Raw genomic sequence first — 14,441 nt, 5'->3', positions numbered from 1 at the left:
AAAAAAAAAACCTTTTAAATCAGTAAACCTAAACCATCAGATGCAGATGATAAGAAAGGTACATTTGTTTTCACTCCTTATATTACTTTGTATAAACTGAACATGAGATGTATTTTTTTTATTTTACTTTCATGGAAATTCACTTAACTTCACAATGAGGTTATTTTAAAATGAAGAAGGTTATAAATCTTTAAATGTGGGTTTAAAAAACAAACTGAAAGTCCAAGATGATCAGTTTTTATTGTAGTCCAAAATAATATTTCATGTGATAATCAGACTGAATGTCTTTAAGTATGTTTTACATCAATAACAGGCTGTTCTGTGTATTATTTTATCCACATGTTTATTATTTGAGATGAGAAATCAGGAGAAAGCCCCTCTCCTCCGAGCATGGATGGAAATACAAACTTTCTCTGAACTGGATCAGTTTTGAGGGGCGAATTAAGCAGGAAGAGCGGGAAGCGTGGCTGGTACTACATGAACATGTCGTCATATCCAGGAGGCGGCATGTGGTCCGGATCGGGCCTAAAGAGCAGACAGAATGCTGCCATCAGAAATCTGTTTAATTTCATTAAAACAGAGATAAAGACCAGAACTGAGAATGTTCTGACTCTGCCAGAATAAGTTTCATCTATTTTCTGTCCGAGTGAATTAGGACACGCCGAGTCTTTGCGTCTCACCCAGGTCTGTGACGTCCGACGGGTCCGAACGGGTCGAAGCGAGCTCCCGGGGGGACAGCGCCGGGCGGCAGGATGTCTGGTATGCCGCTGGACGGGTCAAAGCCGGAGCGAGGATACCCCGACCTCAACGGGTCGACTATCATCCCACCACCACCACGAGACCTGAGGGGAGGGGATCCGTTTAGGGTTTTCCTCTAAAATCATTTTCTTCATTTTTGTTTTTCTGTCTTTAATGAGTTCAAACCACTGAAATATAAAAAATAAAGTAAAATAAAAAGCAGAAAAAATACCAAAGTTTAACCAACTTGGACATAAATTATCAGACTCATGGTCTGAGAGCCAGCCAGCACAAAGTTTGGTTTTAGAGATTTTAATCCAACATACCCAGGACAAATTCCAACAAAATGTGATTTAATTTACGCAAAGAGCTTCAGAATAAACAGAAAAGGAATTAACAAAAACAAAGCAACAGAAAAGAAAGATACCAAAGACATAAAAAGTATTGAATGAAAATGATAAAAGTAGTTCTAACTAAATGAGTCTGGCTTCATTAATCTGGCTAAACCCAGATTATAAAACAGTAAAGAATTCTGTTTTAATTTAATTTTGTTGAAATTTACTTCAAATATTCCAGCATCTTTAAGAGTTTCCTCGGGTGTATTTGTTAGGTTACAGAGAGAATAACCTCTCTGTAACCTGAGAGAAAAACTGTGGGGAAGCTTCCGATTATACTTCAGTAACTTCTGTTCTGTGAAAAAAGGGAATGTTTCTCCCAAAACTCACCCAAACGGATCCAGATCTGCTCCTCCAGCTGTAAATAGAGGATCCAACGAATCGGGCCTAAAAAAGAAAACACATCAGTCAACTTCTGGCTTCAAATGAAACAAGAATTAGACACAAAATCTCACAAATTACAGCTTTCAGTTCACTTTAAACACAATATAAAGAGAAATTAAATACATTTTAATGGTCAAATCAGATAAATATTCACATATATTTGTTTAACACCTGCAGTAATTCTGTTCACACAGATAGTTTTGCATGAAAATATGACAATTTGCTGCTTTTCTTTTGCTTTAAAAATGTGTTTGTTGATTGGACACATAAGATATGCATTTTTATTCTTACATTTTATTAATTGGTTTAGGATGTAAGTGGCACTCAGGCAGTGAATAAGTTTAATTTGTTGGATTTTTTTCTGCTAATTAAAAGGTACCCAGACACTGAAGTAAAACATCATGTCTGGTCCTGAACTGGCTTGAATTTACCCAACAATCTGAAGGCAGAAGGAACCGTTTGATGCCAAGCTCATCGAAGAAACCCGACTCGAAAGCAGCAGAGCAGGACGTTTATTCAACCTTGGTGCAGCGACGCAGTTTTCAGGCACAGCGGAGCAGATTTGCTCATAAACAGGGTCGGTCTGCAGTAATTTGAGGCGGAGTAGTACACGTGCTGAACGTGAAAACAAGAAATCCTGCCTCTGAAACAAAAAAGTTTGGTGTTGAAGACAAAAAAAATTTCCAGATCCCTCCAGGTTTTCAGTTAAATAGATGCAAAACACTCAGATTAAAGCTAGTGTTGCTGCTTTTCTTGTACAACATAATCTTTAAAAAGAAAACAGATGATCTATCCATCCTGCAGCTGTTCTGTCCCGTCTTCTCCTGCTGTCCACTCATCTTTCCAATCTCTCGCCTCATTCCTTCACTTTCAGCTCTCAGCAGCTGCCTCAGACCCCTCATTCATCCTCTCCTTGTTTCTCTGTATCCTTCATTCCTTTTAGAGTGTGATTTTTTATCATGCCCTCCTTAATTTCCTCTCCCTCTCCTCAGATTTTACTCTCTCCCCGTCTGTCCCCGAGTTCTCGTCCTCATCTCCCCTCCGACACTCCCTCAATCTTTCAGGAGGCCATGGAGGCGACAGCACAGGGTCGATAAAGTGCTGAGATCTTATCTGATATCAGGTCACAGCTAACAGGACGAGATGAGAATGAGTGAATGAATCTGTCACAGACAGACTGTTATGTTTCCAACAACTTACTTTCACTTAGGTTTCCAGGAAAAAGCACCAAACTGCTTTTTCATTTTGAACTTTCACGTCGCTGACTGCGAGAGTCAATGCCCTGCGTTTAGGCTCATTCAAACAGAAATAAAACAAGGGTATTTAAAAGCTACATATTTTATTTTATGTTGCGAAACCTCAGTTTTCTTTTGAGTAAGTCTGCAGCTGTTTAAACTGAACTGTGCATTACATCCATGTTTATTAGGGTAAAGTGCTAAAAAGCCAATTTTTCCAAAGAAATGGATAACAAACAAACAAAGACGCTTCTGTCCTCCTGTCTGATTATTTGTTTACATTCAGGACTAGCTGTTCAGATGATGAATCCAGATAGTCTGAGAAGAACATTGTTGTGAAGTTTGTCACGTCAGTTTCGTAACGTTACGAACCAGTGAGGATGTGTTCCCTGGCGAGGATGTCTGCTGGGCATTCGGAGGGGGTCGCTGTCCTCCCTCCTTCTTTGTGCCTCCTCTTCCTCGACTCTCCTGCTCTTCCTCTCTGCTTTCTGTTCCGTCTGCCTCTTCTGGGAGGGCAGCAGCTGAGTCTTGACACTTTGTGACAAACTGTCTGCATCCTTGAACACGCTGCAACAAACAAAACAGATTACTTGCCGGTAGCTGACGATTGGATGGTTTTTTTTCTGAAAGTTGTAATGGATCATAAACCGACCCGTCAAATGTGTGCAGCTGATCGGCATTAACGTGATCGTTGACGTTCACGGTCAGGTCTGACACCTGCTGCGTGCTGGAGTCCTTTAAAAATACACACACAAGCAGAACGACAACAAGTTTTACATAAAAGTTAATAAAAAACAGTAACATTTTTAAGAAAGACCTGAATCAGCTGAACATATCAATATATGGGAGCGACTGTGGATCAGTGGTTTGAGTAGTCGTTCTCCAACAAGACAGCTGGAGGTTCGATTCCACCAGTATGCCTAATGTCGAAGTGCCTTTGGGCAAGACCCTGAACCCCTCACTGCCTCCGATGTGCCCCATCGGTGTATGAATGTTGTTTAACGCACTGATTAGACTCTTTAGGGTGATTAATGTAGTAGAGTGCTGTGTGGATGATTAAATGAGGGCACAGATTGTGTTGTAAAGGCACTTTATAAGTACAGTCCGTTTACCATTTTGTGAATGAGTATTCCCTCAGTAATAAAGTCTAAATTCAGTAATTCAACCAGCTTGACTACAGCTCGTCGGGGGATGCAGAGAGAGGTTTTACCATCAGGTTGAAGATCAGAGCTGAGTCCACAGTGATGGCTTTCAGTAGCATCTGTGCGTCTGTGTCGGTGGATTTGTACCGCAGGCTGTACAGCTCCTTGTTGTTGCTCCAGTCTGCAGGCAGCAGCTCCGACTTCTTATCACTGCTGCGAGGCTGCAAGGAAAGGATGGAAAAAACACACAAAGCATACACAAAAGGCAGAAAAACAATCAAAGTCTGACCAGACAAAGAGAACAGTATTTTCTGATATAACTGTCAGCAGTGCTTAAACATGACTGAACACACAGAGTGGCTTTAGCCTGCTAAGATGACTTGACATTTTTTATTTCAGATTTTTCTTTTAAACCAGCTGTAAGCTTATTCTGAATCAAACACATGAAATGAACATTGCTAAAACATATTTAGACTCTTCCGGCTAACAAAATCAACTATACTCAAGAGCAAAAGTGCTAATTTTGGACGCTAATTGAAAATAGAGCAAGTGGCAGCTTAGCATGCGCAAAATCCCATTTGAAAAAATGATTGTTTAAATTGTACCTAAATAGCACATGTCAATTACAGCTGAAACAAAAACTTAACAACATTTTTCTGAATACTATCAATAAGTAGTTTCATTCGGTGTATAACTTGTTTGTTAAAAACTTTACATTTATTTAATAAAAAGGTGATTACTCTTTAACTGGGTCAGTTAGGAAGAAACCGTCAGCCATCATACTGTAAATAATACGAAGCTAGCATACAGTTCGGCGGCTATCGGTTACTGTTTGTCTGATATTATCTGCATGAGTTGGGAGATTTTAACGTGACGTCTAATTTGGCTAAATGGCAGCCGATTTAACTCACTTCGTCTCCGGAGCCGATACACCTGTACCCATTCTTTATCATTTCCCAGTGGATGAGGCACACGACCGCGTCCTGAGGGCAGCTAATGCTACCTGCGACACAGGTGTACAACACCTCCAAGCCTGCCATGTTTCCTCGATTTACCGAAATCAACACAGCATTAAATCGACGGAAAGAAAAACGAAAGTCTTCACAGATGCTTCATAGCAACCACAGCCACTTCCGGTCCGGGTGTTTCAAAGTAAAAGCGCCCCAACGGTCAGCTCGATGCTAACATAGTAAACAAATTGCCTCTAAAGATCAATATAACAATCAAAACAGACCAATATAAACTATTTTACAATAAGTATTATACATATTCATACACACAGGAACTGTGGTTCTATAACTTGTAAATCAAGACAAAAATACGTTTTATAGTTTTAAAGACCTGTGGTAATATTTTATATATCCAGTAACTTTTGATTAGTTTTGTAATGAAGTCTTAGTTTGTATATAAAAAACGAGCTAATGATAAAGCTAGTTTTAACCCGGACTTATTCATTTTTTTATAATAAAACATCATGAGCAGAAGTCACTACTTTAATTTTCCAACTTAACAAACCTATAGGTTTTGTTTTGATCCAACACAATAAGTGTCCGACAGGAAACATGTACAGAATATTCTGTTCCGCCATGACTATATATTTACATATATATGGATGCATGGTTATGACATCAGCTCAAAGTTATATATTTGAGCTTCTAGTTACTTAATATTTCATAATAATGACGTAGCATCTCATAACTGTGATTTAGTAGCTTGAAATATGAATTATCTCATAACTATGATTTAGTATCTCATAGTTATAAGATGCTAAGTAATAATTTTGAGATAGTATTTCACTTAGAGGAAACTTTGTTTTAATTTGGTCGTGGAAATGAGCTTTAATATGTACTTAATAATTTTTATTTTATCTATTTCCTATTTACCTCATTCATTTTTATCAGAAAAAATAATAATTTATAATTTACATTTATGTAATTTATTATGAATTAAGTATTCCTTCATGCATTTATTCATTCATTCATTGTTGTCAGTTTTTTTTTTCCCCCTTCTCGATAACTGACTCCATTTCCCATGATGCCCCTCGCCGGCAGGGTGGAGAGAGCTTCCTAGAGAAGATGGCGGCTCCCTTGACTCTGCTTCTGATTGTAGCCGTTACGATCCGCGCGGTTCTGTACAGATCCAGTTTAGCGGAGCTGATTGCGGAGCGGGTGGAGGTGGTGTCTCCTATAACCGCCTGGAAGCGAGGTAAGCCGGGGGTGGAGGCGGCGGGTCCGGAGCCCGGTTCTTGGTGGTGGTGGTGGGGGGGGGGTGAAGCACCAGCTCGGTCCCTAGTTCCTGCTGCCGCTCCGTCAAGTCAAACCGGTTCAGGAGCTGCTTTTATTTTAAATCGGTGACTTTTATTTCATGTTTATCATGAAACTGATGGTTTGTGTGTCCTGACAGGACTGATGCTGTGCGTGTTGCCCTTCCAGAAACATGCAGATAAATTTGTTTGTTCGATAATCATAAAAAACACAACTGACCGGAACCAAAAAGCGTCAGTTTTCTCCCAGAACCTTTGGTTCCTGACAACATGCATTTTGGCAAATTCCAGTTTGTTTTTTTCTGTGTTTCTCTGTCATCAGTGGAGCCTTCCTGTGTCAAACCCAATGGAGCCCATTATGATTCAAAAGTGATTTACCTTAACTTTAGGGTTCAAAATGAATGGTTTTGGATCGGTTCTTCTTCTACCAATCCACCCTATCTGTCTGATCTGCATTTTCTCTTGCGTCTACCTCCTGGGAGGTTGGCTACAGTCCCATGAATCTTATATTTTTTTAATAATACTGTCAGCTGAGGTCAGAGGAACATGAAGCTGCTTTGGTCTTGAACCCTTTACCTCCTCAGACAGCTCTTTGCTTTCTCTGCTCCACGTTCAGCGAGGCGCTCACGACTAAACCAAACTACCCAGAAGCTGTTTGTTTCCTTTAATCAGGCTGAATGACATAAAAACAAATATTATTCATCTATTTAAGGTTACCAACCAATCTATCCCTACTAATTTAGAATATCTGTGCAAAATAAACAAAAAAAAAACATTTATTTTCACAATTTTTTGTTTTCTCTGTTACATATTAAAGGCATGCAGGTATACGAAACACTTTTTACGAGAAGTGAAGCGTTTCGATGAGCACCAGCAGATTTACCAGCGTCTGTCTTTTGCATCCTATCATAACTGGAATGAATGGAGGATAAAACTGCCTTTCTGGGACTCTTTCTTGCAGTTATTGAAGGCTTGGCCCTGCTTGACCTGGGAGTTTCGCCGTACTCTGGCGATGTGTTCCACGAGGTGAGAAGACTGCCTTGTTTCTTGTGCCCGTCTTTAAATATTATTACAGTTTACAAACATTCAGAAGCTCACAAACCTCTGTGATGAAGAGGACGTAGTTAGTATTTAGTGCTACTTAACGATTAGTTAAGGAAAACAATGTCTCACACAAACCCTGTATGCTCTTTCCTTTTCTCTCCAGACACCTCTCATCATTTATCTCTTCCACTTTTTGGTGGATTACGCAGAAATCACATTTATGGTGAGAAAGAAAAACAAAACTAATAATAATAATTATCACTAATAATCATTTCTCTAAAATAAAATATTTGTCTTTTTAGCTGGCAGACGTGATCACTGCTGTCGCTCTTTACTTTGCTGTGAGAGACTACAACAAAAAAGTGGTAAGAAAACTAAAAAAACAATATGTTTGACAACAAGTTCACTCAAAATAGCACTGTTTATGACCATAATATAGAGTTTTATGATAGACTGATAGATCTATAAGTGTTTATTTCCTCGTAGTAACAACGATCGGACATTTTGACATTTTTCAGTTCAGAAAGCAGAAGTTTGCCCTGGAGGCAGATCGTTACCCTCACGACTGCCTGGAGCTGATCAGGAGACCCAAAGAAATGTTTTACATCCCTCTGAAAGTAGCCATGTTGTAAGTACCTGCAGCGCCTGTGGAAGGAGGTGTTTTTTGTTTTTATCAAAGACCTGATGTTCAGAGTGGCAGCTTTAGTTACGCGTCGTCTTCTCTCACAGTTACCTGTTGAACCCGTTCACCATCTTGTCCTGCGTCGCCAAGTCAACCTGCGGCCTGAACAACGCCGTCATCTCCCTCTTCATCCTCACAACTATAAAAGGTGGATTCAGATCAGTTTCCAGCACTTTTTAAGATTAGTTTGTGTTTGTTACTGAAACTTTACTACTTGTTAAATGTACAAATGAATATTTTTAAATCCACAGACATTTATAGGATTAGTTTGTCAGATTTATTTAACTCTTAAACTGCTGTCACTGATTTTCTTTCATTTCTTCTGTTTGTGTTTCAGGAAACGTCCTGCTGAGTGCCGTGTTTCTGTGTTTGGCCACTTATCAGTCCATATATCCCCTCACGCTGTGCGCTCCAGCCATGCTGTATTTGATGCAGGTGTGTTGAAAAAGTTGGGACATTTTGTAAAATGTAAATAAAAACAAGATGCAAGGATCTGCAAATCTAGATTAGAATAGATTTTCCTGGTTTAATGTTTCTCTTCTCCCCAGCATCAGTTCATCCCGGTGAATTTTCGGCGCGTCAGCTTCTGGTGGTTCGTCACTCAGTATCTCTTCATGTTCCTCGGCAGCCTGCTTGTCCTCACCTGCCTCTCCTTCTTCCTGCTCGGCTCCTGGGACTACATGTCCTCCGTTTACGGCTTCATGTGAGTGGAGCACACAAGAAAAGCTCAAACTGTAGCGTGTTCATTACACAGGTTTTCCACCAGAGAGCGCTGTGTGCGATGGTTTGTGTTTCTCTCCTTTCAGTCTTTCAGTCCCGGACCTGACCCCGAACATCGGCCTCTTCTGGTACTTCTTTGCCGAGATGTTTGAGCATTTCCGGCTGTTTTTCCTCTGTGTTTTCCAGATCAATGTTTTTTTTTACACCATCCCTCTGTCCATCAAACTCAAGTAAGTCCTTCACCTCACCCTCACTCCAGTCTGAGTCGACACTTTAAAACAGCTTTATCGGTCTTCATCCTAAGCCACGCCTGTGTCTGTGTCTGTGTGCGTACCGCAGGGAGCACCCTGTGTTTCTGATGTTCATGCAGTTAGCTGTGATCTCCATCTTTAAATCTTACCCCACCGTGGGAGACACCGCCCTCTACCTGGCCTTCCTTCCTGTCTGGGGTCACCTGCACAGATGTAAGTGGATAAAACCAAAATGCAAATTTCTGAGTAACACCCGTGCAGTCTAATTTCACGCAACTACAAACTCTATGGTCTTTTATGAAGCTTAAAATAAGTTGTTTATGCATTTATTATGGAGATTATGTGCATTTAAAGATAATGACTACAAAAACATCTGATATTCTTACATTTTTCCACATGATTTACGGACTGAATGGTGGAAAATATTGGAAAGATTTTTAAATATAATACACAACAGAAGTATAATAACAGAATATAGTAATACGGTAGTGTTTTTTCTTTAATATATCCATCCATTTTCTTCACCTGCGTCTCCTTTCTGGGTTGCAGGAGCCATGTTTTGTAAATAAACGTCTGCGAGTGTTTTAACTAAAACTGCATACCTGGTATGACAAGAAAATATGTATTTTATGGTTCTATTTTTTCTACATTAACTGTAAAAATGAGCTTCCTTCTGGGACAGATAAACAGTAGAATCTGAATTCTTGAAGCTGAGTTTTCAGTTCTCCGGTTCTTCTCCTCGTCCAGTCTTGCGGAACATCTTCCTGGTGTCCTGCGTCCTGTTGGCGTGTTCGGCTCTGTTCCCCGTCCTGTGGCACCTCTGGATCTACGCCGGCAGCGCCAACTCCAACTTCTACTACGCCATAACGCTGCTGTTCAACGTGGCGCAGGTAGGACGGTCGGGTTAGAGTTTAAATACACGGACTTGTCCAAACATCTCCTGCTGGTAATCTTTGACTCATTATTTCCTGTCAGATCCTGCTGGTGTCAGATTATTTCTACGCCTTCCTGAGGAGGGAACACCACCTCACCAGTGGACTTTACCTGAAGAAGAAGGACGGCTCGGAGGCCACGTTGGTCCTGAAATAAAAGGCAGCCGCGGAGCCTCCACAGGGAGAAACAAAACTACTGAAACTCTCCTCAAAGACAAACTGAGGAGGAGGAAAGACTTCAGAGCTGCACGGATCCTCAGACGGAACAACAGAACAGCTGCGTACAACCTGTGGGAGTCAGACATGTGGCTCCTTCACTACTGGAGGGCTCTTATTCTGAAACAACACTCCACCTGGAACAGTCTGTGATTCTGGGCTTTTCTTTTTCTTTTGAAGATCTCCTCCTCCCGTCACCGACTTTTATTTTGTTTATCCTACAGCACTGAATTTCTCATACAGAGCAAAAACATCCTGCTGTCGGGCTTTTATTTTGAAGCCTTCCTCCTATTTAAACGTTAAAAATGTAGGGAAAACACATGAATCTCACATAAATTTGGTAATTTCTAATCACAACTCACCTTTAAGTTGTTTTGTCTTATGTTTACCTGATTGCATGTTTGTGGTAAAACTGGAATCTTTAAGCTTTGATCAGAAAAAAGGAATTATTTTACTTTTTGCTGTTCAGTAACAGTTTAATTAACAAACTCCAGCTTGTCACAAATTAGAATCAGACTAAATTAGAGGCCTAGTATTCCCAGAAGGAATGCATATCGTCCGCCACCTTTTATGTTAATGTTAAAATTGTTTTATGTTGAGAAACGGCAGAGTTGTAGCTGTTTTGGTCAAACCTTGAAAATAACATTATGCATGTTCTGTTAGTGCTTGGAGTCTGTATTGGGAACGACTCTCAGCTACTACCACAGCAAGTTTTAGCTCAGTATCTGTGAAATTCATCGAGGTAAGCTAAGGTCAATTATCTGTGGCAGCCATCTTGAATTGTGTTGACTCCAAAAGTGAATCAGTTGTAGATGTACAGCCAATCATTACTTTCTGAGAGTTTCATTAAATCCGTTCAGTGGTTTGTGAGATATTTTGCTAACGGTACAGACCACAGAAACATGAGCAAAAACATTATCCCTCCAGCTTCTCCTTTGGCGGCGGGCGATAATCGTGGCGCAGAACACAAACATTTTTCAAAAAATTTTGCTTTTTCTAACTGTTTTTGAATTTTAAAAAGGCTAATTAGGGTCTAAATATTCAGAAATAGACTTCTAGAAATAAACGTTGTACATGTCGTCACTTTCAGTAAACGTTTTCAGACGCGACGGCGTGGATTTACCTGCTAAATGGCGCCAAACAACATTTAGATAAAGACGGTTTTCGCTTTAAACTGATGGTCTTTAATGCCTCAGATTCATTAATTAGGAGCTGATTAACAGAGAGGAGATCAGACCGATGAATGTGTTCAAACCTGAAATACTCAAGCCTCTGATCAGAGAAGGAACTGATTTTTATTGTTTTGGACCAAGCTGCAGCTGCCCTGAAGTGTTTTTCTGTTTTCCACACCAACAATTATCTTTTATTTTACATCTTTTTCTTCATGTAATCCCAATTATTGTGCATTTTATTGTTAACAATTAACACTTTCATATGCATGAAGAATGAGGCTAATCATCTAAAGGTACTGCTTGACATTTTGGGGAATTTGTGAGTGTTAGACGACAGTGAAATGTAAACGTTGAAGCCTTAAATTTGAGCATGTTTGTTTAGCAGAAAGGGCCGGAAATTCTGCACAACTAGGAAACGATCAGACGCACAAGTGCATCTAAATAAAACCAGTAATTTGTTTTTCTTTTACTTAAAAATGAAGCTACTGGGTAAATCACAACAAACCCAGACCAGAATTTTCCCTTTTTTCCCACCCTTAAAGCTACATTAAATTCACATCAAAGAAGATATTAGTGTTTAATTCTCCACCAGAATAAAAAACAGACTTTATAACTTTTATTTCACTTCTGTACAGTATTTACTACAAGCTAACCTTTATGGTCATACTTCAGGTGTTAGTATAAACATATATTTTTACATTTTATACTAACAAGAAAAGGTTTAATAGCTTCAACATTTTACAGTCAGCTAAGGTTAAAAATAGACTTTTATTCCAGTTTGAAAGTTTCATTTTTAACACTTCAGAAAGAATAAGGGGGTGTGTCGAAACTTTATCTGACACCATAAAAACATTGGGTGTTGTGGAAATAGGAGTTAAATACTGTATATTAAATTGTTTAAAAATATTTTATATGTTTTCATTCCTCCTCCCCAACGATCTGCAAACTGCAGGAGAAAACCGACACATTCCTGCCTTCATCGTGAAAATAAAAACTATAAAAAGCTTCAGACTCGGAGGTTTCAGTGGAAATGTGAGATTTGTTGTTTTCTTGCAGCATCAGAGTTCCCAGATAAAAAAGTCCAGTTTGTGGATTTATTTTCCTCGTATAAAAAAGTAAAAAACAAACAAACCGTGCTTACTGCCCAGTCGCATAAAAACAAAATGTAAACGTCACTCGTCTGGTCCTGAATGTTTTTAAAGCTGATCTGTCCGGGCTGAAGGTCCAGCAGACATTTTGATACCAATACAGGAAAAATAGTCTGATATTTATTTATTTGTTTGCTGCTCTTAAACCTTTGTGAAGAGATTTACATTTTTGTTTTTATTTCTTGAACAGATTTTGTTTTTATATTATTCTGTATTTTGTTTGATACGTAGGTTCAGATTTTTGTTTGAAACATTTGATGTCACGTTTGATGAATAAATGAAGCTGTCAGATATTACAAATTAAACCCTGAGGTGTTGGTTTAGAGTCGTCTGATTTAATTTAATGTTTGTGAGATGATCTTTTCGTTGTATTTTAATGTATATTACCAAACCAAGAAGGTTCACAAGGAGTCACGTCATCAGATTTTTATATTTTATCTCGGCTGCTTTTGGAGATTTAAAGATGGTCCTCTCCCAGAGGCCTGGGAGCTTCAGGGTTCTGTTCAGTATCTCAGCTGTTCTTGGGACTGTGCTCTTCTGGACAGAGATCTCTGAGGTTGTTCCTGGGATCTGTTGGAGCTAATCTTCCAGCACCGAGTGCTCCGATGACCACTGGTACCACTGAGGCCTTGACTCTCCACATCTTCTCTGATTCCTCTTTCAGCCCTTGGTATTTCTCCAAGCTTCTTGTGATGATACAGTTGCTTGGGATTGCTACATCTATCACCACTGCCTTCTTCTGCAGCTTGTTGATCACTGCAGTGTCTGGTTGGTTAGCCATCACCTGTTTGTCAGTTTCACAGTATCTCAGCCCTGCCATTCTCCACCACCTTACGTGGAGTCTCCCACTTTGACTGTGGGACCTCCAGTCCATACTCGACACAGACGTTCCTGTAAACTATTCCAGATGCTTGGTTATAGCGTTCCATGTACGCTTTGTCTGAATCTCCCACTGCTCAGATTCTCAGATGGATGGAGATGAGGTTCAGGTGTATTTGGATCAAGAATGGCAGGAATGTAGGAGACCCCCATCTTGGTCCAGATGTTGTAGGTTTCATGTCTTTGCATCTGAAAATCTGAAACTCTCCATCCTTCATGAGGAGGCTTCTTGTCCTGATGTCAGTAGCTTCTGTCTCCTCCTTTGTCCAGGTTATTATACCAGCAGGGTATCTGATGACTGATACTGCAGATGTTGATGGACTGGATTTTGTTCTAACCATTCTGCTGACTCTTCAGGACCCCCTGTAGGTACTTGGATGTGGCTGACTTCCTTGCGGCCTCATCATGGTTGTCATTTGCACGTTTCCAGGGTATGAAAGACCAAGAGGTTCAGGGTTCAAACTCCAGTCCAGGTAACCTTGGTGTGTGGACTGAATGAGAGGGATAAAAACTATGTCGGCTCGGATGTTGCCTGGATTAACAAGATCCGTGTCAGATGTTGGAGAACCAGGATATTGGAGAAATGGGCTAGAACAAGACACTCACAGTTGATGGCATACTGTAAAACTTATAGGCTATATCAATTTGTTGGAGCTGATCAGAAATAATTTTTTTTTATAAACGACAAAAATATCAAACATAAAAGAAAACAGACATGGAGTACACTCAAGTAAATTTTTAGTTGAAAGAAATTAATTGAATCATGAAAATAATTTCCACACAGTTAAATTTATTACTTTCAACTTCAACCAATTTGCACTTTTCATACTTGGGTTGGAACCTAATCTGCTTAAATTCAGCTTATTTATTATGGTTCAGTCTGATTCAATATAGTGAAGTCGCTTTAACTGATTTTATTAGTTCAAACTTCATTATTATAATAAGTTGATCCAACTTGATCTGCATACGTACTCAATGTGGTAGTGTATTCTGAACTAATATAAAATCAGTTAAATTTAACTAAATTTAATCAAGTAAACTGAAGAGCTGCAGGTGTTTGTCAGGAGACAACAAGCGTGTTTCTGTGTTTCCAGGAAGAACATTTAAAGAAGCACGTGGTGATTTACAGTAAGCACACCATCCTCTACAGAAACTACACTCACAGGGACTCTGGTGGATAGAAAATATTCAAACCAGTCATCCTCTGTTGGCCTTCTGCCATCCAAGTGGCCAGGTAATG

The 14,441-nt window shown here is 39.6% G+C and overlaps 2 protein-coding genes across 2 annotated transcripts; one reads left to right on the top strand and one right to left on the bottom strand.

The window, feature by feature from the left end:
• Positions 1-221: 221 nt before the first annotated feature.
• On the bottom strand, positions 222-5,018 carry psmf1 (proteasome inhibitor subunit 1). The gene is made up of 7 exons (XM_017431441.3): positions 4,806-5,018; positions 3,963-4,115; positions 3,405-3,487; positions 3,125-3,319; positions 1,464-1,520; positions 681-842; positions 222-525 (listed from the first exon to the last, which is right to left on the bottom strand). The coding sequence occupies exons 1-7, from the start codon at positions 4,932-4,934 to the stop codon at positions 474-476; spliced, it is 831 nt and encodes a 276-aa protein (XP_017286930.1). The 5' UTR covers positions 4,935-5,018; the 3' UTR covers positions 222-473.
• Positions 5,019-5,969: 951 nt separating this feature from the next.
• On the top strand, positions 5,970-10,872 carry pigu (phosphatidylinositol glycan anchor biosynthesis, class U). The gene is made up of 12 exons (XM_017431445.3): positions 5,970-6,099; positions 7,119-7,183; positions 7,365-7,424; positions 7,504-7,566; positions 7,720-7,829; positions 7,931-8,031; positions 8,221-8,318; positions 8,432-8,586; positions 8,690-8,833; positions 8,943-9,067; positions 9,602-9,744; positions 9,830-10,872. The coding sequence occupies exons 1-12, from the start codon at positions 5,970-5,972 to the stop codon at positions 9,941-9,943; spliced, it is 1,308 nt and encodes a 435-aa protein (XP_017286934.1). The 3' UTR covers positions 9,944-10,872.
• Positions 10,873-14,441: the final 3,569 nt, after the last annotated feature.

The sequence above is a fragment of the Kryptolebias marmoratus genome, linkage group LG4, assembly GCF_001649575.2.
Source record: "Kryptolebias marmoratus isolate JLee-2015 linkage group LG4, ASM164957v2, whole genome shotgun sequence".
Lineage (NCBI taxonomy): Eukaryota > Metazoa > Chordata > Actinopteri > Cyprinodontiformes > Rivulidae > Kryptolebias > Kryptolebias marmoratus.
This window is presented reverse-complemented; position numbering and strand designations above follow the sequence as displayed.

What these genes read in the sequence shown, in the direction of transcription:
- pigu (XM_017431445.3), top strand. Translation starts at nt 5,970, where the DNA reads ATGGCGGCTCCCTTGACTCTGCTTCTGATTGTAGCCGTTACGATCCGC. An exon ending in CATCCTCACAACTATAAAAG is followed by an intron (nt 8,032 to 8,220) that starts GTGGATTCAGAT and finishes TTTGTGTTTCAG; the next exon opens with GAAACGTCCTGCTGAGTGCC. An exon ending in CTGGGGTCACCTGCACAGAT is followed by an intron (nt 9,068 to 9,601) that starts GTAAGTGGATAA and finishes CTCCTCGTCCAG; the next exon opens with TCTTGCGGAACATCTTCCTG.
- psmf1 (XM_017431441.3), bottom strand. Translation starts at nt 4,934, where the DNA reads ATGGCAGGCTTGGAGGTGTTGTACACCTGTGTCGCAGGTAGCATTAGC. An exon ending in CAGCTGCACACATTTGACGG is followed by an intron (nt 3,320 to 3,404) that starts GTCGGTTTATGA and finishes TGTTTGTTGCAG; the next exon opens with CGTGTTCAAGGATGCAGACA. An exon ending in GCAGATCTGGATCCGTTTGG is followed by an intron (nt 843 to 1,463) that starts GTGAGTTTTGGG and finishes CCCTCCCCTCAG; the next exon opens with GTCTCGTGGTGGTGGTGGGA.